Source organism: Cherax quadricarinatus, chromosome 18 (genome assembly GCF_038502225.1).
Source record: "Cherax quadricarinatus isolate ZL_2023a chromosome 18, ASM3850222v1, whole genome shotgun sequence".
NCBI classification, from domain to species: Eukaryota; Metazoa; Arthropoda; class Malacostraca; order Decapoda; family Parastacidae; genus Cherax; species Cherax quadricarinatus.
The window spans coordinates 8,523,597-8,547,529 of NC_091309.1; the positions used below are offsets into that span (position 1 = coordinate 8,523,597).

Sequence of the window (23,933 nt, forward strand, 5' to 3'; positions counted from 1 at the left end):
GACATCCTTGATGGCAGCATGGTGAGCAGATACAACTTCCTTGCTGAATTTTGTGGATTTTAGATTTTTGGAACTGGCCAGAACAAGATGAACCCTTTTGCAATCTTTCTGCAAAAGCCCTTTTGTTCTGTAGTACAATAGGTTTTTTTTCCTGATCTTAGACCCTTTAGATGGTGCTATAGGTGCGTAAGTGATGTACATAACTCTCTCTGCATTAAGCGGTTTCTCACCTGCAACATGGTATTTTAAACAAAATTTAAATAGCAAGTTACTGAAAATGCAATTAGCAGTTGTGCAGGTTATGAAAGCTTACTGTACACTTTAGTAGAGATAGTTAAGATTTTTTTTTTTAGCACATTGGCCATCTCCCAATGAGGCAAGGTAACCAAAAAAAGAAAGAAGCACTTTCATCATTATTCAGCACTTTCACCATCATTCACACAATATCATTGTCTTTATAGAGGTGCCCAAATATGACAGTTTAGATGCCACTATCCCATTAAAAACAGTATTAACCTAGATACAGTACTGTATGTAACGCTGCTCGTTTTGTTTAGCGACCAAAGTTAGTTACCTTATTTAAGTGTATGGAATTCAATGAAACTTTGGAAGGTTTGGCAAATAAAGAGGAGAATGTTATGTTTGCATAGGTGTCATTTTGACTGCCAACACATTCTCATCAGAATATATCCGACTCATACTGATGTTATTCTTGGCCCCAGTGATGTGTGGAAATTGTGTACTGTATGTTTTGCTGCTATATAAAACTGTAGTCCATGCCATTGTGCGTATAGGTGTGTGTATATACATCATGTACATTGAGTAATTTACTGTACATTAGGGAATAACATTGACAGGAATGTACTGTATCACTGAGGGGGAGGTCTCATATATAAAATGAATGAATTCTAATGCTTCAAGTTTTAATATTATTATCAAACTAAGTACAGTACTTAAGTTTTTTTTTTCTAATTACATTCTTTTTAACAGGAACAAGAGCAGGTGTATCAGGCTCAGGTTCAAGGAATCCAGCAGAAAGGAAATGATATTTTGCCCATCGGAAAAAGTGCTGCTGAGCAGTATAGTGAAGACGAAGAAGACGACAATGATGATGAATATGATGATGATGACAATGATGATGATGAGGAGGAAGATGATGATTCTGAAATGAATGATGATTACTCAGACCCAATGTTGCATTAGCCAATAATTATGAAACATTTCCTTAGTTTTATTATTTTCATGTTTTGATGCTTAGTTTTCAAAATATTTTAGAACATGCATAAATATGGGAATGAGTTTGGTGAGAAAGTTGCAGAGGCATGCATTGAAAAATTTCAAAGTCTTGGAAAGACAGGTAAGCCAAAAGAAGGCACAGAGTGGACCCTGCTTGCTTGCTTCATACAAGAGGAACCTCATAAAGAGATATTTGAAGTTGTGGCTTTAGGAACTGGGTCAAAATGCATTGGTGTACAGCAGTTGCCAATTGAAGGGGATGTTCTCCATGACAGCCATGCAGAGATTATTGCTAGGAGGGCTTTCATGGTGTATCTCCTTGACCAAGTGGAGAAGGTTTTAAAAAATCAAATTAGTATTTTTGAGCAGAAAGATGATAAGCTTAGGTTAAAGTGTGGCATCAAATTTCATTTCTATGCCAGTCACACTCCTTGTGGTGATGCATCTATAATCCCTAAGCAGGAGTGGGGTGAATGTTGTGGACAAAAAGAAGAGGTTACACAAGAAGAAACATTTGTCAGTATTTATAAACATGTCACGGAAGTGGATATCCCAACTCACTCTAATGATGACTGTACCGATATTGACAACAGTGAACCACCATTAAAGAAACTGAAGGTAACTGAAGAGAGTCAAGTTAAACATGAAACCAGCAATATTGATTTTATCATTAATAGTGTAGACAACATAAAACAAATGCCTAGGATATTTTCTCTTACAGAGAATAACAAAGAAAAGGATTTCCATACAGGAGCATACGCTGAAAATAACATTGATAAGATGGATGCAAGACCTGATATTTACCGAACAGGAGCGAAATGTTTAACAGGTGAAAAATTGGATCCAAAATTGCCTGGTTCTGATTATCATGTTACTGGTGTGTTGCGAACTAAGCCTGGACGTGGTGACCCAACCCTCTCTCTCTCTTGTAGTGATAAAATCTTTAAATGGACTGTTTTAGGGGTCCAAGGTGCTCTTTTAATGTTGTTCCTAGAAACCCCAGTGTATGTGGAAACTATAACAATTGGAAGGTGTCATTACAATCAGGAAGCAATGGAAAGAGCCCTCTTCGGAAGATTTAAGGAGAGATTGGAAAATATTAAACTTCCAGTTGGATTTCGAATACTCACACCTCGGATATTATATGCAGACATTGATTTCCCTTTTTCTCATAGCTGTATAACCAGCTGTGCAGGTGATGCTAAGAAGGTGATGCCATCACCTACCAGTCTCATCTGGAGTGTCAGTAGTACACACAGTAGCAAGCACGAGGTTGCTACTAATGGACGCAAACTGGGCACCACTAAAAAGAACCTAGGTACCCCAAAAAGTTGGGTCAGCATATGTCGTCGAGCCATCTATCTAAGGGTGAAAGCACTCTTGCAACAGCATAGCAAATTTATGACCAGCCTTGTTAACCTAGATGATTTGTCATATGGAGATTTGAAGTGTGAAGCTCGAAATTATTACATAGTTTGGAATGATTTAAAAAGAAACGTTTTAAGAAATTGGACAGTTAAGCCAGGTAACATAAAAAACTTCAGAGCATGAATATGATACAGTATGTCAATATTGTGAAGGTTATTTTGATCTCATTGGTCATCTCTCAGATGCAGGCTGACCCAAAGAAGAAGACACATTCACTCAGTTGCCGTCTCTCCAGAAATATGCTGACATCACAATCAGATTTATAAAAAATCATTTGTTTTCACCTGCAATAAAAAAAATTATTACAATTTGCTGGTATTTTAAATGCAAAGTCTATGAATGTTTATATTTGAATTGCATAAAGCAAGTCTTGGGCGTTAAAATAGTCCTTGTAATCATTTCATTAATTTTTGTAACTATTAAGACCCATTAGATATTTTGGGCCAAACAGTGAAGACATTTAGGTTTCATTCAGTATAAAATGTTTTAACTCCAGTTCTCTAACAAATATGTGCTCTAGTTTGCTCTTACAGTAATGCCAAAAAGGGTCCTTGAATAAAATGCATCTGTATTGAAGCAAATGCTTTTATGTCCTTAATTTTATTAGGCATATTTCAGTACATAAACCTTCAGTGTTCAGATGGGTAGGTAATGGTATGAGATACCAACACAATGATGAGGAGACAAATGCAATTTCACAGAACTCCAACAGATGACGTTTTGTGTACTGTGTGGCGAAACAATAGGTAATAGTTGCATATAACTGTATTTACCTCTGTTTACTTTAGAGTATATGTATATTGTAGCTATATTGCTCTAGAAAGTTTCAATACTTCTTCCTCCTAATATCATTCACAATTATGCCATGCACATTACCTGGTTTATTTTTAAGACTTATTCCTCTTAAAATTAATAGGAAGTGTGTAGTGATACATTAAACAGTCTGTTTTCAGATTTAAGCATTGGTCCTAGCTGCTTAAGATTTGGTGTGATTGTCAGAGCTATTCCACTGTATTTTTGCATGATAAGAGTTTAATAAATATGTTAATTCAGGTTAAAATCTTTTGATCTTTATAAGGTGAATATCAAATATTTCTCATAAATAACACTGAAGCTTTAAACTTTTAGCTGTGTCAGACATACTAGTACACAAATTTTAGCACCTTCAGATACAACACCTGCCATTATTTTTGACTTCAGCTCAACTGCATGGGTCTCTTACAACCTCCTCATACTTTTGAAAAGAAATCTAAGACCATGTGGTATCCAGGCAATGCATCATGGGGTAACACTGCCTGACTAGCATAAGTAACAACGAAACCAGCCTAGGATCTGTTCCACTACCAGCTTCCTTACCAGCAAACAGGGTGTGAAACTGCCACTTGACAATGCTAACAGTGGAATTCAGCCAATAAGCACACTGTAGACTTAACCTAGGGTAACCCAGTATGGTCCAATAATGTGACTTGTTTGTATGTTTCCAAGAAAATAATTTAATATAAAATTTCCCCATACATACATGTTTTACAGTGGTCTGGAAGGCACACTGGTAACAGATATAGAAGTTACATTTTTTATATAATTTCCCATAATATTTTCTTGAACCTAAATACAGTGATACCTTGGGATATGAACAGCTCAAAACTCGAACTATGAATTATGTAAGTGTATTTTTGGGAGTGTCAGATGGATTATTCTAATTTATATTATTCCTTATGGGAACAAATTTGTTCAGTATTGGCACTCTAACAGCCTTCTGGAATGAATTAAGTTCATATCCTGAGGTAGCACTGTATGTACCATGATTAACCTAGGATAACCAAACAGTCAAACACTTTGACTTATTTCTATATGTTAAGGGGTATTATTATGCCTTGAAACAGTTGTATCATAAAGTATTCCTTGTACATAATGCTAGAAGGCCAAAGCAGTTTACAAAATAGAAGAAAAAATTATTTGCTCCAATTTTTATTGTGGAGTAATATTGGGTTATGCATTTTCCCACATTTGAAGTACTAAAAATAAGTACTGGACATGGTGTTAAACATTAAAAACAATAAAGAACTAAACAATAATCATAATTTGGCATCAAATAGTAAAATGTAATTACTGCTGGCACGCTTACACCACTGTTGCCAACAAAGTGATAGTGACAATTTTTTTATCTTTGGTGCACCATAAAAATCTTAATTTTTTATAGCATTCTATTCATTTTGGTCTTGCTTGATTCATAAAAATGCACTCTTTCAACCTGTAAGATAATTTTTCCTAAAAAATCTTGCCTTGCGTGCACACAGAAATTTTAACTTCTGGTTATTTCGCAGTTAAGAGGGGAATGTGTGTTCAATACATGTGTGTATCTAGGATGATTTTTTTGTTTGACTTAATATTTATTAGTATGGTACCTTGAATGTAAAGTACCTGCGGGATAGACCTATTCTGGGTATGGTATTCCCAAGTAATTGTATTGGTTAAATAACAAAAAAGGCACAATACCGTGACTGGAACGATACACAAATAACCCGCACATAAAAGAGAGAAGCTTACGACGACGTTTCGGTCCGACTTGGACCATTGACAAAGTGACTTTGTCAACGGTCCAAGTCGGACCGAAACGTCGTCGTAAGCTTCTCTCTTTTATGTGTGGGTTATTTGTGAATTGTATTGGTTGTTTTTTCTAACAAATTAGAAATTTTGGAAATTAAGATGTCATTGATTTATATGAAATCTTCACGCTGTTTTTTCTTCCTTTCCAGATAACCCTACATATCATAAAATTATGTACATGTCAAGATTGTTCAAGAAAACATTGAGTAAATTGAGAGGTCTCCCTTGAAATGGCCTTGAGGGAAATTAAGGGTCAGTCTGATAGGTGGCTTAAAAATACAAGAAAGGATATAGAGAAATGGTGGCCCCCCAAAAAAAGTTATAGATGAGTAGAACACTGTCTGCTACTAGTTTGTCATAGAAGCTAAGAACTCCTGGTAGGAGGTCTGGTCACAGACCGGGCCGCGGGGGCATTGACCCCCGGAACTCTCTCCAGGTAAACTCCAGGTATATCCAAGTGAGAATGGTTAAGTGTAAGCAACACCTGTCTAGAATGATCCAGTAAGCCTACTGTAGTGCTCCTATTTTCTTAGGTTCTTATATGAAAGCACTGATTTGGGAATACAGCCTTTCCTCACTTAAAACAGTATCAAAGATGGTTGACACAAACCCACTACCATCATAGTATGCTCCTCACTTACAAACAAATTCGTTTACCAACGTGGTCTTAGGAACGGAACTCTGTTGTTAATGTCATCTTTGCACCATTTTAACATTTCTGGTATATTTTTAAATGTTTATACAGTAGTGTACTGTATATTGTAATAAACAGAGTAGAGGAAATCAGCTCTAATATACATTATTTAGGTATACATAATAGTCAGATAGCCCGTCGTAAGTCCGAGTCGTCGGTAAATGAGTACATCGCTAAGTGAGAAGAGGCTGTACAGTAAACCATCTTGTAAATGACATACAATGCAATTTTGTGTGAACTGGGATTGAAAAAATTACATTCACAGTTTTATAGTACACAAGAAATCCTTGATAATACACTTGCTGAGTCTGACATCATTTCATCCAATGTATGTGGTGTAAAATTAATTATTTTCTCTTCCACTAAACATGACATTACCAGCCTGTCATGTAGAGATCATGCCAATAAAAAGTTATACATATGTGTATTGAAGAGCTAGATACAGATATCTGCAGTCTCAATATTGCTGTGAGCCAGAGGATGTTTGGTGTAGGTGTGTCAAGTTCCTGCATGTTTGGTACAATTTGGCAACGAAATGTGACTTTTATATTTACAAAGTTGACATCTTCAGGAGCCCATCTGCGTCTCCCTTATTTTTGTAATAATATATTCTTTGGCTATTTCAAATGCATTTATCTGTGGTATAAGTTTAGAGTAGGTGTAGATAGTTTCCACATGTTTAGTACAATTTGATAAGGAAATATGGCTATTTTTATATAGCTATGTACATGTTATGTGTACGAGTGTGAGCTGATAAACCTCACCATTGTACATCCAACTCGCCCCACTAGACCCTCCCCACACACTAAATCTTTGAAGTACAACAAATAGAATATGAGGTAATAAGAGCTGTAATAGTCTTGACCTAGTAGAATATTAAACTTCCTAATTTGAAGGTACATGTATATGGAATGTAGCCCTGCTATTCCTACTTGTAGCCCTATTATTCCTACTTTTTCTTCATTTCACATAATGCCATTTGTCATATGGCACTGATTTTCAGGAAGGTATTTTATGCATAATGAGTTACGCATGACTAGAATGAACTGCTTAGAAGTGCCATTCATACAAATAGCTGGATAGTTTTAATGATGCATTGTACAGATGCACAAATAAGAATGGTTTGGTATGAGGAGGTCCTTACTATACACAAATAACCTGCACATAAAAGAGAGAAGCTTACGACGACGTTTCGGTCCGACTTGGACCATTGACAAAGTCACACTAACCGGAAGTGGAGCAGGACGGCTATATATAGGCAGGAAGAGGTGGTGGTAGTAGTAGTAGTACAAGAATGGTATATAATACCGACAAGATGAAATTAAGACACATGCGCAACACCCGGGCATCCCTATCGTAGACGTTTCGCCATCCAGCCAGCCACTGGATGGCGAAACGTCCACAACAAAGAAACCAGACGCTGCACATGTGTCTTAATTTCATCAGTAGTTGTAGTAGAAGAGGTAGTAGTGGTAGTGGTAGAAGTGGGAAATAAGGAGGACGAGCCAGTCAAATACAAAGGAAGGGGAGCACTGCAAGAGAGCTAGGTGCCCACTGAGGGAGAGCAAGCCCACAGAGGTGCGTGAAAGGGGAAGTGGTGAAATAAATGAAGAAGGAACAGAAACACGAGACAAAAGAGAGAGAGACAACCCAGAGGAGAAAAGGAAAGAGGAAAGGGGAAGAGGGAGAAGAAAAAGAAAAAGAAAAAATGAGGAGTCAGGTTAAGTCACGGGTGTTCTGAAGTTTGGAGCATTTTACAATGTAGTGGGAGAGGAAGGCATCTACAGAGACGAAGTCAGGGCTAAGGTTCATACAAGGAAAGTTGTGTATTAGAGAGGATTCAACTAGACGGCGACTGTTCGAGTTGGAAGTAGGGAAGACAGTTTTAGCAGAAGACCAGTCAATAGGATGGCTATGATCTCTGATGTGACAGAAAAAAGCATTGCTAGTGTCAGAAAACCTAACACTATTTTTGTGCTCCCTAAGTCTGTCAGAAAGAGATCGACCAGTTTCTCCGAAGTATTGAAGAGGACAGGAGGAGCAAGAAATAGAGTAGACACCAGGAACATCTGCAGAGGGAGGAGAGGTATAGATGAAGAAACCCTATTGACTGGTCTTCTACTAAAACTGTCTTCCCTACTTCCAACTCGAACAGTCGCCGTCTAGTTGAATCCTCTCTAATACCATTCTTGTACTACTACTACTACCACCACCACCACCACCACCTCTTCCTGCCTATATATAGCCGTCCTGCTCCACTTCCAGTTAGTGTGACTTTGTCAATGGTCCAAGTCGGACCGAAACGTCGTCGTAAACTTCTCTCTTTTATGTGCGGGTTATTTGTGTATAGTTCCAGTCACGGTATTGTGCCTTTTTTGTTATTTAGGTCCATACTAGCATGGGCCAGATCTACTGCAGTACTGTTTTTTGGTATTTTATATATACTTTAGGTTATTAAAAATAGGTTAGATAAATATATGAATAGGAATGGTACAGTAGGATGGAAAGGACAACCCTTTACACTTGCAAGTGTGTGTGTTCAGGGAAGGGAGAAGTGGGAGATTGTAGGCCAGGGTAATATAAAGTTATAAAAAGTACCATCATGTTTATACACAGGCTAAGAAAAAAGGTGCCACAAGAGGTGAGATCAGAATACAAAGCTGCTGGCAAGCAACAGTGTTGTTGGAGATAGGGTAGATGGGCCTATGTCTATCATTCCTTAGTAGTCAAATTTTCTCATATGATCATGTGATATTGCTGAAATTTAGAAGACTAATATTCCTTAACAATTAAAAGTAGGCAGGATAATGATTTGTGACATTGTATATGAGGCATTCAGTTGGTGACCTTGTTAGTTTGTGAGGAAACTTGCTACCTGCCTTAGTATGCTATTATTATATTCTTATATTATTATATATATTATTATATTCTTATATTATCATATATATTATATTCTGTAGAGATTATACAATGCTTGGGGAATGAGAGGCATTCAGGTCTGATCCAAGGGGAATGCACTTCCAATTCTTTGGATCAAAAGCCCTTTACCTTGGAAGTCTTATCTTTATAACTCTCAAGTAATTTGTGGTATAAATTACATCTAGTTACAGATACTTTTGTACTTGATTATTATTTGTTACAAATCCCTGTGAGGATAGCTACTTGGCCTCTTGACTATCCCTTCGTCATTTAATTATTTTCCCCCAGATCCTTTGTGTCACCTAATGCTTTAACATGTGAAGTAAATTTACACCATCAAAGAAAGATATTGTGGTAAATGCACCACTGGTGTTGGTTGAATGAAGTAATAGGTGATGTTGCACTGGGTTTACACTTTTTTTTTTTTATAAGTACGAGTAAGCATATTGTTGATAAAAGCATTGTACACGAGGTAGTTTGGTGAATATCTGTATATTTTTCATCCATGATGAGTCATACACTGCTTGTGTGAAAAGCAGATTTAAATAAATATTTAGCCTTGACTACCTCTTCAAGGGGGGCTCCTTGGCGTGGTGAAGAGGCTCTTGGTCTGAGGAATTAGCCCTGTTGGTCTTCTTCCTCAGACCGAACCTAATTACCCCCCATTCTCCCCTCCCCTATCCCATCCTCCCCTTTTTCCATTCCTCCTCACCCCTCCCTTTTGCCCTTCCTCTTTTTGGCCTTTGGGATTTCTCCCACAGGCGCGCTAGTTCCTAGGTAGGGGAAAGGACATCGGGGTCCATCCCATTCCGTTGAGGTTCTTGGCGGTGGCGTAGTTTGCCGTGGAATCTGGATTGCCTGGGGATGTCCCGATCCCTCTCCGGTATCCCGGAGTAGCTTTGGGTGTCTTTCGGGCGACGGGTGTATCTCTGGAAGCCACCTTTCGGATTCCGGGGGTGGTGGCCGAAGGAGGTATGCTTTGTGGCGGATATCTGGCCGCCCTCTCTTTTGTCCACCGAGGTAGCTCGGCAGATGTGAGGTTGCTATCCCGGATTGCTGGTTTACTGGCATGAAGGGTAGGGTATGGCACGGGTTCCATGCTGCATCTGCGCTACTAGCGGTGTTGAGGTCCTCTTGGGCGCGGAGGGTAATTTCCGGCCCTTTCATTCCTCCTGGGAACTATTCCTCCCCGCTCCCCCCTTTTTTTATTCTTGTTTTTATTTTTATTTTATTTTCTTCTTTCTTTTTTTTTTCTTAAAAACAAAAAGCAAAGGAGTAACCTAACCATGGCAGCCCTAGTCCATGAACCCACTACCCCCGGGCCCCTTCTTGATACCGCACCCCATTCTGACCCTGCCTTGTGTTTAGACCACTCTTCGGACACTCCTGATGCCCCTGTACCTCTTGCTGGTGCTGTTTCCTCACCCACTTCAGGTACCGGGGCTTCGACTGACTCCTTCGATTTGTCTGAACTCCGCTCTCCTTTGACTATGCTTCCGGCTTCTCCCTCTACGGTACGGCAATTTTCGAATCGCCCGCCCATTTCACGCCGGACCAACTCCGGTCCTACTCCTAAACGCCAACGTCAATCTCCTGATGATGCTCCTTCGTTACCTTCCCATTCTACTCGGAAAAGACCGACACGTCAAGCACTCCCTCTCCACGCTCAGTTTCGGACCACACAATGGACTAAATTCTTTACTTTAAGACCGACTTCTTCTTCTGCCTACCTTTCTGACCATAGTATTGGCAAAGCGCTCCTGCGTCATGTTGGTAGAGATATTTCATTTCATGTACTCTCAAGAGCGGTATGCGCATGCGCATCGTCACTGTCCAGAATGCTGCCCAAGCTCATGATCTTTCTCTCCTTTCGAATATCGATTCTACTCCTGTCACTATTGAAAAACATCTTTCTCTCAATTCTTGTAGTGGTACTGTCATTCTGCCCCATACCATAGTCCAACAGAATTTCCAGTCATGTGGCAATGACATTTTTGAACAGCTGGAATTCCAGGATCTCCCAATCCTCAAAGTAGACACTTATGTCCTTCCTGCTCGGGGGCGGAGACGTTACTCTTGCAATGTGGCTCGTTTAAATTTTGACAGCCGAGAACTCCCGTCCTCTGTATATGTCGTGGGACATCGGTTACAAGTTCAAAAGGTGATACCTACACCGCAACAATGTAGAAATTGCTGGCGTTTTGGTCACCCAGCGAAATATTGCAGATCTATGGCCGAATGCCCAGTCTGTGGTGCTGACGACCATTCTAATACATCTTGCAGTCAACCTCCATCTTGCCTTAATTGTAATGAAGCTCACCCTTCGTACTCCCGCCGTTGCCAGGTCTACTTAAATGAACGTGAAATCCGTTGCCTCAAAGAGGCAGAAGGTCTCCCTTATGCTATGGCAGTTACTCATCTCCGCCTCCAAGGGAGACTACCCCGTGTTTCTTATTCTCGTGTTTCCAAACATCCCCCCACTTCTGGGGTCCCATCTTCTGCAGCCTCCTCTGTTGTTACCCCTCCCATAGCCACTACGGCATCTAATCCTTTTGCTGTCCTTGGCTCTGACGTCCCGACTACAACTCAGTCTGTTCTCACATCTTCACGTCCTTCCTCACAAGCCCCAGTATCGACAAGACCTCGTACGACACCTAATACCAATCGCCCCTCTACTCAGAAGTCCAAAAAATCCACATTGCTCAAATCTTCTTTGCCCCTTCCTTCCCTTCTTCCACCTCCACACTTTACCTTTCCAGTCTCTGTACCTAGTTCTTCCCCTCTCTCTGGCTCTATTACAAGTGTGGAGATTCACCCTCCTCCTCATACTATGCCTTCCACCCCCGTCCCCTCCCAAGTTTCTCCCTCTTCTGCCACCTCCCAGGTTTCTGCCTCTTCTGTCCCCCCCCCACACTTCATCTCCAGTCCCTTACACTCTTCCCTCCCCCTCTACTTTGGTACAGTCCATTACTGTCCCAATCTTTACTCACCCTCCTCCTTCTATCTCCAATATGGTCTCCCATACATCTTTGAATTCAGAAACACTTGAAGCCATTTCAGAATATATTGCAGAGACTAAACCTTCAATGGACACTGATTCACTTCCTGTTCCTTCTCTTCCCTCTCCTCCATCTTCACAACCCCATTCTTCGCAACGCTCCGTTCCTTCGCTACTTGAACGTCTTCCAATGCCACCACACGTTGACTTTTCTAACCCCTCTAGTCCGTAGGTGCCTTTACCTACAGATTCCTGATATTTTCTTCATTGCCAATCATGGCCTATTTACAGTGGAATATCCGCGGCCTCGGGTAATCGGGGTGAGCTTCAGATGTTGCTTTCCAGGTTTTCCCCTGTTGGTGCTTGCTTACAAGAACCAAAATTACACTCGGCTGTTTTCCAACCTATCTCAGGCTATAATTTATTGTATTCTTCGGATCCTTTCTCAGATGGGACCTTTAATGAAAGTGCCCTTCTTCTACGCAATGATATTCCGTACTGTCAACTATTTGTCCATACCTCGCTGCATTACACTGCAGCCCGTATCCACTTGAATAAGTGGTTTACAATATGTTCTTTATATCTCTCTCCTTCTCGAGCATTTTCTATCCCAGACTTTGCCTTTCTTGTTTCATCCTTACCACCACCACTTCTGTTACTTGGTGATTTTAATGCCCACCATTTCCTCTGGGGGGGGGTCTCATTGTGACTCACGTGGCATCCAGTTGGAGGCTTTTCTCGCCTCTCACCCCCTCCATGTTTTAAATACGGGTACTCCCACCCATTTTGATCCTCGTACTCATACTCTCTCTTGCATCGATCTATCAGTCTGCTCTTCCTCCACTGCACTAGACTTCACCTGGTCTGTTCTACCAGACTTACATGACAGCGATCATTTTCCGATCATTCTTACTTCTCCTTCCTATTCACCACCTTTCCGTAGCCCTCGCTGGCAATTTGATCGGACAAATTGGGATCTTTACTCACACCTCACTGCTTTTAGTGAGGTTCCTTCTTCATCCTCCATTGATGAGCTCCTACACATCTTCTCGACGTCAGTTTATACCGCAGCTTCTCATTCTATACCCCAAACCTCAGGCAGGCATTCTCAGAAGTGCGTGCCTTGGTGGTCTCCTGCTTGTGCTCGTGCAGTACGTTTGAAACGTGCTGCATGGGGCAGGTACCGATACAATAGAACCGCTGAGAGACTTCTTGATTTTAAGCAGAAGCGTGCGATCGCTCGCCGTGTCATCCATGAAGCTAAACGCACTTGTTGGCGAGACTATGTTTCCACCATCACCTCTGCTTCTTCTATGAGTGCAGTCTGGAAAAAAGTGAGGAAATTGAGTAGTAAATACTCTCCTGACCCGGCTCCTGTTCTACCGGTCGCTGGTGTTGATGTAGCAAACCCTCTCGACGTTGCCATTGAACTTGGCACACATCTGGTCCGTATTTCCCGAGGGCTCCATCTATGCCCCTCGTTTCTTTCCTCAAAGTCTGCCAGAGAGTTAGTACCCTTGGACTTTTCTTCTCTCAAGAGAAGAACAGTATAATGTGCCTTTTACACTTCAAGAACTGGAGGCAACGCTCTCAGCTTGCCGATCATTGGCAGCTGGGCCTGACGACATTCATATTCGTATGTTACAACATTTACATCGGTCAGCCCTTGTAGTCCTCTTACACCTCTTCAATCTTATTTGGGCACAAGGAGTTCTTCCCCAGCTGTGGAAATCTGCCATTGTTCTCCCTTTCCGCAAACCGGGTACTACAGGACATGATGCCTCCCACTATCGCCCCATCGCTCTTACTAGTGCAGTTTGCAAAGTGATGGAACGTCTCGTAAATCGACGTTTAATGTGGTATTTAGAGACACACAACAGTCTCTCCGCTAGTCAATATGGCTTTCGTAAGGGTCGTTCTACCATAGACCCCTTACTACGCTTGGATACGTATGTTCGTAATGCCTTTGCGAATAATCACTCAGTTATTGCCATATTTTTTGACCTTGAGAAGGCATATGACACAACTTGGAGGTATAATATTTTGGCCCAGGCCCATTCCTTAGGCCTCCGAGGCAATCTACCATCCTTCCTTAAGAACTTTTTAACTGACAGACATTTCCGTGTTCGAGTCAATAATGTTCTTTCCCCGGACTTCGTCCAAGCTGAAGGTGTCCCTCAGGGATGTGTTCTAAGCACAACACTTTTTCTCCTTGCTATAAATGATTTGGCCTCTGTTCTTCCACCCAATATTTGGTCATCACTCTATGTTGATGACTTCGCTATTGCTTGTGCAGGCGCTGACTGTCATCTTATTGCAGTTTCTCTCCAGCATGCGGTCGACCGTGTTTCCACTTGGGCCACCACGCATGGGTTTAAATTTTCAAGTACCAAAACTCACCAAATTACTTTCACTAGACGTTCTGTTATCTCCGATCATCCTTTGTATCTCTATGGCTCCCGTATCCCCAAACGTGATACAGTCAGGTTTCTAGGCCTTCTCTTTGACCGTCGGTTATCCTGGAAACCTCACATTACCTCTCTGAAGGCAACTTGTCACAGCCGGCTAAACCTTCTTAAAACCCTTGCTCATCTTTCCTGGGGAGCTGATCGTCGAACTCTGCTTCGCCTACATTCAGCCCTCGTTTTATCGAAACTCGATTATGGTGACCAGATTTATTCCGCGGCCTCTCCTGCTACTCTCTCTAGCCTTAACTCTATCCATCACCAAGGATTACGTTTGTGCCTTGGTGCTTTTCGCTCTTCCCCTTTTGAGAGCCTCTATACAGAAGCGAATGTTCCATCCTTGTCTGATCGCCGTGATGCCCATTGCCTTCGCTACCATGTACGCTCTCACGATCTACACAATCCTTCCATTTTTAGAATGGTCACCGATATTAGTAGACATTGTTTATTCGTTTGCCGCCCCTGTTTGCTCCGTCCCTTTTCTCTTCGCCTACATTCACTCTTGTCTTCCCTTCAGTTACCACCTTTGTGTTCATGTAGCATCTCACTTTTCCCTACCCCCCTGGGAAGTTCCAGCTGTTCGGGTCTGTTCTTTCTCACTCCCTTGCTCGAAAGCTCAACTGCCTACGGTGGCTTCCCGCTCTCTTTTTCTTGATCACTTCCACTCCCATTCTCATTCTCATGCCACCGCTGTGTACACAGATGGCTCTAAGTCTTCAGACGGCGTCGGATTCGCAGCAGTGTTTCCGGACAGCGTCGTGCGGGGACATTTACTATCTTCAGCTAGCATTTTTACTGCTGAACTGTATGCCATTCTTACAGCACTTATTTGTATCGCATCTATGCCTATGTCATCATTTGTAGTAGTCTCATACTCCCTTAGTGCTCTACAGGCTATACGAAAATTTGATACATCTCATCCCCTAGTTCTCCGTATCCAACTTTGGCTACACCGTATCTCTACCAAACAAAGATATTGTTTTTTGTTGGGTCCCTGGTCATGTCGACGTACAGGGCAATGAACAGGCAGACACTGCTGTGCGGTCAGCAGTACATGACCTACCAATTTCCTATCGAGGTGTTCCATTTCTGGACTATTTTGCTGCAATAGCTACCCACCTTCGCACCCATTGGCAACAACGTTGGTCAACTCTGCTCGGTAACAAACTTCATTCTATTAAACCGAGCATAGGTTACTGGCCGTCTTCTTGTCATCAGTGCCGAGGTTGGGAGACCACTCTCTCCTGCCTTCACATTGGTCACACTCGTCTTACTCATGGGTATCTCATGGAGAGGCACCCTGTTCCTCTCTGTGAGCAGTGTCAAGTTCCAGTATCGATTAGCCACATTCTGTTAGACTGCCCTCTCTATCAACGAGCACGCAGAATTTACCTCCAACGTCGTCTTCGTTCTACTACTCTCTCTTTACCTTCCCTTCTTGCTGATGGACCCTCCTTTAATCCTGACTCTCTCATTGACTTCTTGACAACGACTGATTTACTCCACAAACTCTGATGATACTTTTTGCACTCCCCTCAGCCCTTTCTAGTTCAGTCTCTTGCTGCCCTTTACCCTTTCACCATCCACTGCCCCGCTGTTATCCGTAACCTATTACTCATCCATCTCCCTTTTGCCACCTGATGCCCTCGCTTCCTTCCTGCCCTGCAGCGCTGTATAGTCCTTGTGGCTTAGCGCTTCTTTTTGATTATAATAATAATAGCCTTGACTAGCCATAATTAATGCTTAATAATTACTGTACATGCCTTATAAAAGTATCACTAAGTATTGTATCAGATTAAGGAAATTATTAAAAACAGTGTTTAAATTAAATTTAGTAGTACAGTACATAATTTTGTAGTCGTGTAATTCATAGTATTTCATGGATGTATTTGTTAATTTATTGACAGTACATATATGGGTTTAGTGCTTAATTTGGTTTTATTATTAGCGATGCATTCTTGTGAATGTAATACAGTACAACATTCAGGAGCATAATCAATCTTAATTAAACAGACTGGAAATACAGAATGAAATCCACTAGGTCAACCAGTTTGGAAACAATGGATAGAGTCCATTGATTACAAACCGTCTCCCAAAGTAATCTCTTGTTTATCGACCACAATTGCCATTACCAGCCACCCACTCCTCAATGTTAGTCCATTAAATTGTGGGTTTATACAAATTCTTGTCGTGTACACTACTGGCTATGTAAGGAAACAAAACATTATTCAAAGTATTTAATAACCATCATGACTGTCTTAACAAATGAAAAAAAAAAAGTTAATTTAATCAGTATCTATTAAAAATGTATTCAAATAATTTTTTTTATCACAATTGTATGAAATATTTTAATGGGTACTGTGTATAGCTTAGTCATTTTTTCAAACTGACTAAATCTGCAAAGTATGCCTATAAATTGTACTAGACTGAACTTTTATTCCAAAAGTTTAAACTCCTAAATTCTTTATTATTCAATTCATAGGAAAGCGCTAAACCCATAAGGGTCGTACAGCGCATTGGAAATAGGAGGCAATCAGGTTTGATCCGAGGAAGGTAAATCCTTGGATCAAAAATCTTTCATTAAAAACATGAAGAATGTCTTTCTACATCATACATCTATATAATGATATTCTGTACAGCATTGATATTTGTGTAAAAAATGCAAGGATCAAGAGTGTAGGATACTGGTATTAGCATCATGAAACACATCTGAGTAAATTTCATATATATGCAATAGAAAAGATACAGGCAGTTTGAGAGATGGAATGGAATTTGACAGTTTTAGAGCGTCATGCTAGAGACCCAGGAATCTACACTTTGAACTTTAAAGCATTCCTACTCTTGATTTACAAGAACCTAGCAAACAAGGGAAGAGATAGAGCCAAGACAGGGGCCAGGGAGAAAGTAAGTGATGGAGAACCATTGCACCTGTCAGCGTCGCACTGACATACATCGACAAAATAATCTTCTGAACGCTTCTGATAGCAGTCGTAGATCTCTCGCCTCTTGAAACCACAGTCTCGCATCACACGAACTTCACCATCAGGTACTGTTAAAACAAATGTTGGTAGAGTATGCCTGTTACTCAACATTTCATGCAAATATCAAACTTCATCAAGTACGTATGTATTTTATCTATATGACAAATTCACAGCATAGAACAATATAGGTTATACTTCTCATTAGTTATTCCAGTAAACTAAAAATTTTAATACAATAAAAGTGCAATACCTACATTTCTCAGACATGGATTCAGTGCTGAATGTGCTGTCCCTCTAAATAGCAAGTGAGTACAAGTGTGCAAGATGCAGAGTGAAGCAAGAACTAGCAAAAGTAAGAATTATAGTAGGCTGTGAAATATGCTATCGAGGGGTTCATTATAATTGTTAGAACAGTGTAATAGGTTCCACAAGTTGGAAATTAAAACTGATTGACCTTACCAGATCCCTCAAGGACAGTTTCTTGATACAAGTGAGGGGTGTTTGATTAAAGTGGATCATCCTTCCTTTGGATCAAACTCAATTGCCTCCCTTTCCCCATTCACTGCAAGACCCCAAAGGGTTTAGTGCTTCCTCTGATTACATTCATGGGAGGGGAGGGGTGATCATTAAACCTATAAAGGTCTTTCACTGCCAAAGGGAATGGGAGGCATTCACTGATTCAGCCTCAAGGAGCAGCCCCAATTATAATTTAACAGACTTCTAATTTGTGGTTCGTTGTCGAAGGGCTCTAATACTTGTACCTGTCCAAGGTGAGATTGGTAGCACGTGGGATTCAAAGTGGTCCATCTGTGACATCCCATGGTACTCCCACTTTGAAAATGTTTTACTTGCCTGAAATAATGCCTTGCCTGTTTATACAGAGCCAATAAAGAGTGGAAGATAACTTGTAAGAGTATCATACCATAAAAAAAAAAAAGTGTTGGTTTACAAGTTTTAAGAGCATAAGTATTGCCCATAGATCAATGATACTTTCCAGTGCTAGACTTATATGATTACTGCCTAAAAAAAGCTGTATAGTCCTTGTGGCTTAGCGCTTCTGTTTGATTATAATAATAATAATGCCTAAAAAAAAAACAGCCTGGCTTGAAGTTATTAGCATTACTTTTGGCTCTTGGAGCTGAACTATACTAATGCTTACAAGGCAACGTAGATATTTTTAAGTTGACATAACTAAATTCTTGTTTACACAAATATGGTTAACAGACCTCACAGTGGATGACCTGATCACATAGATCATTTGTTTTGTGCTCTCCATATGTTCTATCCTCTTCCTACAGAGGTTTCTCATCCCTAAATTATGGCAATGCTTGTTAAGCAAGGCTGAAGGACTTTCCAATCACTCAGGTGCTGTAAGACCAATGATTTAATAATCCTAACCACCTTTTATATACGCTGGTAGTTTAGTTTACTCCTTTTGTTTTAGGGATTCAAGTATTCTTGAATGATAGTGAGCCAGTTATATGCAGCCTAAATGTGACCCTCATATTGTTTTAATAGGTTTTGAATCCAGTTTCTGTATACTTTTGAACATTGGCACAATTTTTGCCATATTCATAGTAATATATTAAATTCTTTTCAGAGTTAAGAACTTAATTCTTATGCACACTATTAAAACTTCGGGGAGCTGTTGCCTTGTTTTTGCAATTATCTAAGTTTTTTTTTTTTTTTTAGCTGGTTGCATCAAATTTTAATTTTCGGCTACAGATACAAGAATAGTTTGTAAAGCACATCAGGTATATTTAAACCTGCCATGCAGAATAACCTAAAACTGAGCTACAATACTATATTTTTTCCTGTCGAGCACACTTAAAAAATATTAAGCCTATTTTAGATGAAATTTTTTTTTGTGATGTTAGTCAAAGCGTAGTATAAGAATTCTAGCATTTAAAAATCTAGTTTGAAAACTAACATGCCATACAAAATTAACTCCAGCCCTGCTGGATAATCATAAAATTTATAGTTGCCCTGTTACCAAGTCTACTGTGGAATGCCCGAAGATCTCTTCATTGCCCTACTAGTTTCCCCATCTCATTTTGGGACTTTTTGGAGAGTCCATCCTGTGTGACTGGCATGTTAGGTAAGCACAGTTCATGCTCTAGTATTGTAAAATATTTTTCATAACAGGGCTGCCATACTTATGTAATTGTACTAATAGCAATTAAAATAAAAAATGCCATCATTGTGATTGAAGGGGCCTCACTGTGCAGGATGTAAGATGTATTAACTATCACTAGTGTATGTAGAGAATGGATTGTTCAAATTCTGTGCTTGATGTGAAAGACTTCAGAAATAAAATTAGGTTAAACTGTAGGTTTGATAAGCAACAGTGTTATCAACATCACTGCAGAGGACTAGACGATACCCATGAGTTTAGTTTCCCCCTGAAGATAATGTGCAAATTCATTATATAAAAATTGGGATACATTCCCCACACAAATTTTAAAACTTGTGTTAAGTAAGTGGGTTAGAAAGTACTGTGTATAACTGGTAGAAACTTACTGGATATGAAGCAGAACAAATAATTTAATTATTCTGTATACAAAATGCTTTAACTGGAGGGTTTTACTGGGGAGAAGGAAATGGGCATATTTGAAGAAAAAAATTAAGGTAAAAGAGTAAACAGTGATCAACTCTGGAAAGGAAGAAAGGGTTGTGTTTATATTAAAAATTAAAGTGGATCAGTTAGTGGCATTTGAAACGTGGGTTACAGTATTTAATGCACCTGGGGAGGGGATAGAAATAGAGAAATTCTGGGAGATGTTAATCAAATGTTTAGGAAGTTTAGAACGAGAGAATAATTGTGGGCAAAACTGTTGTAGAGGGGTACAGTAAGTTTGAATGCCAGGAATAAGCAATAATGGGGCCTCTATATATCATATGCTTGGTAATATGTAATACATACTTGTACATTTATTCTTATTTTCTTTAAACAAGATATGCAGTGTACACTGATGACAGTTTGCATTGGCGGGTAAAAGGGATGAGGGGTAGACTTGGATGTGCCTGTTTTTAGAGGCAACTATCAGATTATTATTTAGGGGTAGCAAGAGAGTCCTAGAGAAGGTATAAAGAAAAGAAAGTGATGTGTAACAAAATGTTTGGCAGTGAAAAATTAGTCATCAGATTGGAGGAAGTAAGGAGGTGAGAAGGTATGCACTGTAGATGGTGGGGAGTGGATGTTTCAACAATTAGGACCATGAAAGTTGAGGTGAACCATAGGTAGGTGGAGAGTCAAGGCATCCATGGAGAGATGAAAAAGTTTGTAGAGGCAAAAACATTAAATGTTGCAGCTAAAGGCAGTGGAGATTTGTTGAGCAATGAGTGTTATGCAAAGAATTCAGAGCTCAGAAATTAGAAGACTGGGGGGGGGTCTATGAAAGGTGTTAAATTGAAGTTGTTTGGGTATTTAGAGAAATTAGAGCACAATAGTATAAGTGTGTATAAAATCTGGGCTTGAGCATCAATCCAATCAGGGTGATTGGAGAAGTGTGTTTTTAAGGATTTGACACTGGGAGTGTGTGCAATACAAGATTTAGAGAAGTCACAGTTTGGGAGACTTGAGTTCTGGAGGTGGGAAGTAGAGTGTCTGCATTCTAGAAGGGTGATGCACTGTGATGTCAACAAACTTCTGACAAGACAGCTATTGAGTGATGGTAAATGTTTTCTTTGCCCTCCCCCAAATGTTAAAAAAAAACTTATTGCTACTTGAAAATTAAAGAGTAACTAAAACATGAAGGATGCCTATAATCCTACACAATGTAAAATGGCACTTTATTTATTAAGAGTATTATGTTAATCACTAGACAGTATACACATGCATTACTGTACAAGACCCATAATTTAAAAAATATACATTGGTGCTATTTAGGCATTTTAACAGTAGGCACATGCAGTTTTTTCCAAAACCATAATAATAGTTTTGGGGCTATGTTTTAAATTAAAAAAAAAAAATATTGACATACCATATCTTTGTCACATGCAAAATGTACACAGTATTGCCTGAAAAAGTTTCAACTATTAACACACGCTTATATAAGCTATATATTTTAAATGCATGGCTTATTAGCAATAGCTTCTGAAACTCTCGCTGGCATTTTGAAGAAATGCATGGTGTGAGGAGTATTTTGCTAAGTATGTTGTACAAGCACTATGTATCTTGCTAAATGCATAGCATATAAATTTAGTCTATCTCCAGTTGCTTGGTGTAGGAGCAATTTCTAAATGCAAGATGTGATTATCTTTTAAGAAAAAAAAAAAAAGCTTGGTATATAAGCAACAACTTGTTCAATGCTTGTATTATGAGCAGTATATCACTAAATGTGTAGTGTGCAAGTATATTTTGCTAAATGCATGTTCAAGCATATTTTGTTAACTATTGTATACAAGCATATTTTGCAAGACCAAGCATGTGTTGACAATGCTCAATGCTTGTATAAGCAAGGTTTTGTTATAAGCATAGTATGCCAGAAATAGCTTAGCCAAAATTGAAAAATGGGATCTAAATCCATGCATTAATAAATGCTGTACTTATCTCCATGGTGACTTCAACAAACCTTGTGTAACTGAAAAAGAAATTGTCACACTTTCACTACAAGATAATTCATGGGCTAGAAAAGGACATATTAGTACAGAACTTTTTTCACAAGAGGAGAACCACTAGAAAAACAAAACACAAAGGCAGTCCTTTCATGAATTAACCCTTAAACTGTCCAAACACATCTAGAGCTCCAAACATAGATCTACCTTTTTTTTACGCGCTTTCAAATGTAAAAAAAAAAAACGTAGATCTATGTTTGGAGCTCTAGCAGTGAAAACGTAGATCTACGCTTCGACAGTTTAAGGGTTAAATGATCAGATCAGATAGCAAAGCATGTCCCAGACTGTCACACTTGTGTTGAGACAGTAACTGGAAGAGTGCATGAACACAGTTTTTTTCCTCAAGATGCACCTCGAAAAGTCAAGGTTATCTTCATCAGATTATATCCTTAAAGGGGTGGGAGGGACCTTCATCCTGGTGAATGGCTTTTCCTCCTTTAAGAAAAGGAAGCAGCCCTCACACTTCTTGGATCAATCTTAGTTGCCTCCCATTTTCAAGGTTTAGCATTTTCCCCATAGGCTATACAAAAATTTAATTTCAATCATGAAAGAACTGACCTTTACACATCTGTTTCGTAATTTATATCTTCACATTTGTGAATTGCATGCAGCTTTTGTAATTTACATACCTTGGAGAAATCCAAGTTATGCAAATGAATAAATGAAAGCATGAAATATGTGACTGATACTGAGGATAGAGGTAGAAAAATACTTTTGATTGTAAATTCTATAGTTATGAAAAAATACTTAAATTCTTAAGACGTTTAATAACACTAGCCTTTGCCCTCCCATGGCAGTGATGCACAATAGCAAAAGTATTTAATTTTAATCCTAAAACTGATTTCTCCTAAATTCCTTTGATGCCAGCAAATGGCTCTTGTTCCAGGATAAAGAACTTACTCTCCATTTCCCTGGATCAAATCATATTGCCTTCAATCCCCAAGGAGTTATATGACCACCTCCCATCCCCAAGGAGTTAATGACCCCCCTATGGGTTTGGCACTTTCCCCTAATTAAAACAACCGAGTTCATTGTCTATAAAACATTCAAAATCTACTGTATATGAATCATATAGAAAACTTTCCCTCCTAGTGTATTAACATAATACAATACTGACAAGTAGGTGAAGACATGCAACAGCTGGGTATGCTTAGTGAAACATTTTGCCTGTTTCAGCAAGTTTCTTCACTTAAATACAGGAGTGAATTAAATATTAGACAGTAGAAACATTAGACAGGGAAATATGAAGTAATCAGGCTTCTAACCTATAGCCTTGACCAACGAGAAGCCGAGACATGGAAATAGAACCTTTTCTACTGGAGCTAAAAGCGAGCTGCAGAAGTTGGAGCCTCTCAGAAAGTGGGGGCTACCTGGAATGTGTCCCAAGTGTCAATGCCCCTGCAGACTAGGCCTTCCAATGGATAACCCAATCAACCAGGATACTGGTGCTAGCCATACAAAGTCCAACATAAGCACATCTCTACTGATAAGGCAGTGATTTAAACTTGTCCAGTTCCCTCTCGATTGCCAGAGGTCTGCTGGTAATTCCCCTTATGTATGAAGGGAGTACATATTGAAGTCTTGTTCCCTTCACACTTGAATTTTCCATTTGTGTACTCTCACTGCACCCTTGCTTTTCATTGGGGGCATTTTGCACCATCTGCCAAGCTTCTTTCTTTCATGAGGAATGACTTGTGCGAGCAGATTCGAGACCAATCCTAGGATTTTCCAGGTGTGGATTATAATGTACCTCTCTTGTCTACATTCCAAGGTATGCTGATTGAGGGACTCCAAATGCTTTTGGCACTTAACTGAATTGATGTGAGCAATGAAAGTTCTCTGTAATTTCACCTGCCTTAATAGTAGAGCAGTACTTAAGCCTAGAGAGAACAAGTGACTCGAGTATTGGCTTAACATCCCACTACTAGTAGAAGAGCATAAGAATTAGAGTACCACAGCAGGCCTACTATTACACATGTTCCTACTCC

At 39.7% G+C, this 23,933-nt stretch overlaps 2 protein-coding genes across 3 annotated transcripts in view; one reads left to right on the plus strand and one right to left on the minus strand.

Annotated features, from left to right (window-relative positions):
• The first annotated feature begins 1,067 nt into the window (after positions 1-1,067).
• Adat1 (Adenosine deaminase, tRNA-specific 1) lies at positions 1,068-8,050 on the plus strand. The gene has a single exon (XM_053777531.2). The coding sequence runs from the start codon at positions 1,279-1,281 to the stop codon at positions 2,785-2,787; it is 1,509 nt and encodes a 502-aa protein (XP_053633506.2). The 5' UTR covers positions 1,068-1,278; the 3' UTR covers positions 2,788-8,050.
• An 8,521-nt stretch (positions 8,051-16,571) lies between these two features.
• Positions 16,572-23,933, minus strand: part of LOC128689352 (UPAR/Ly6 domain-containing protein CG9338) — a 34,862-nt gene continuing 27,500 nt past the window's right edge. The window contains exon 3 of one of the 2 annotated variants that reach the window (XM_053777538.2): positions 16,572-17,396. In XM_053777538.2, coding sequence (XP_053633513.2) covers positions 17,194-17,396 — 203 coding nt within the window. In that variant the 3' untranslated portion in view covers positions 16,572-17,193. Of the gene's footprint in view, positions 17,397-18,955; positions 21,912-23,933 lie in introns of those variants that run through there. The other variant, XM_070086150.1, reaches the window with a different exon arrangement.

Excerpts from the sequence above, each read along its gene's own strand:
- Adat1 (XM_053777531.2), top strand. The coding sequence starts at position 1,279 with ATGCATAAATATGGGAATGAGTTTGGTGAGAAAGTTGCAGAGGCATGC.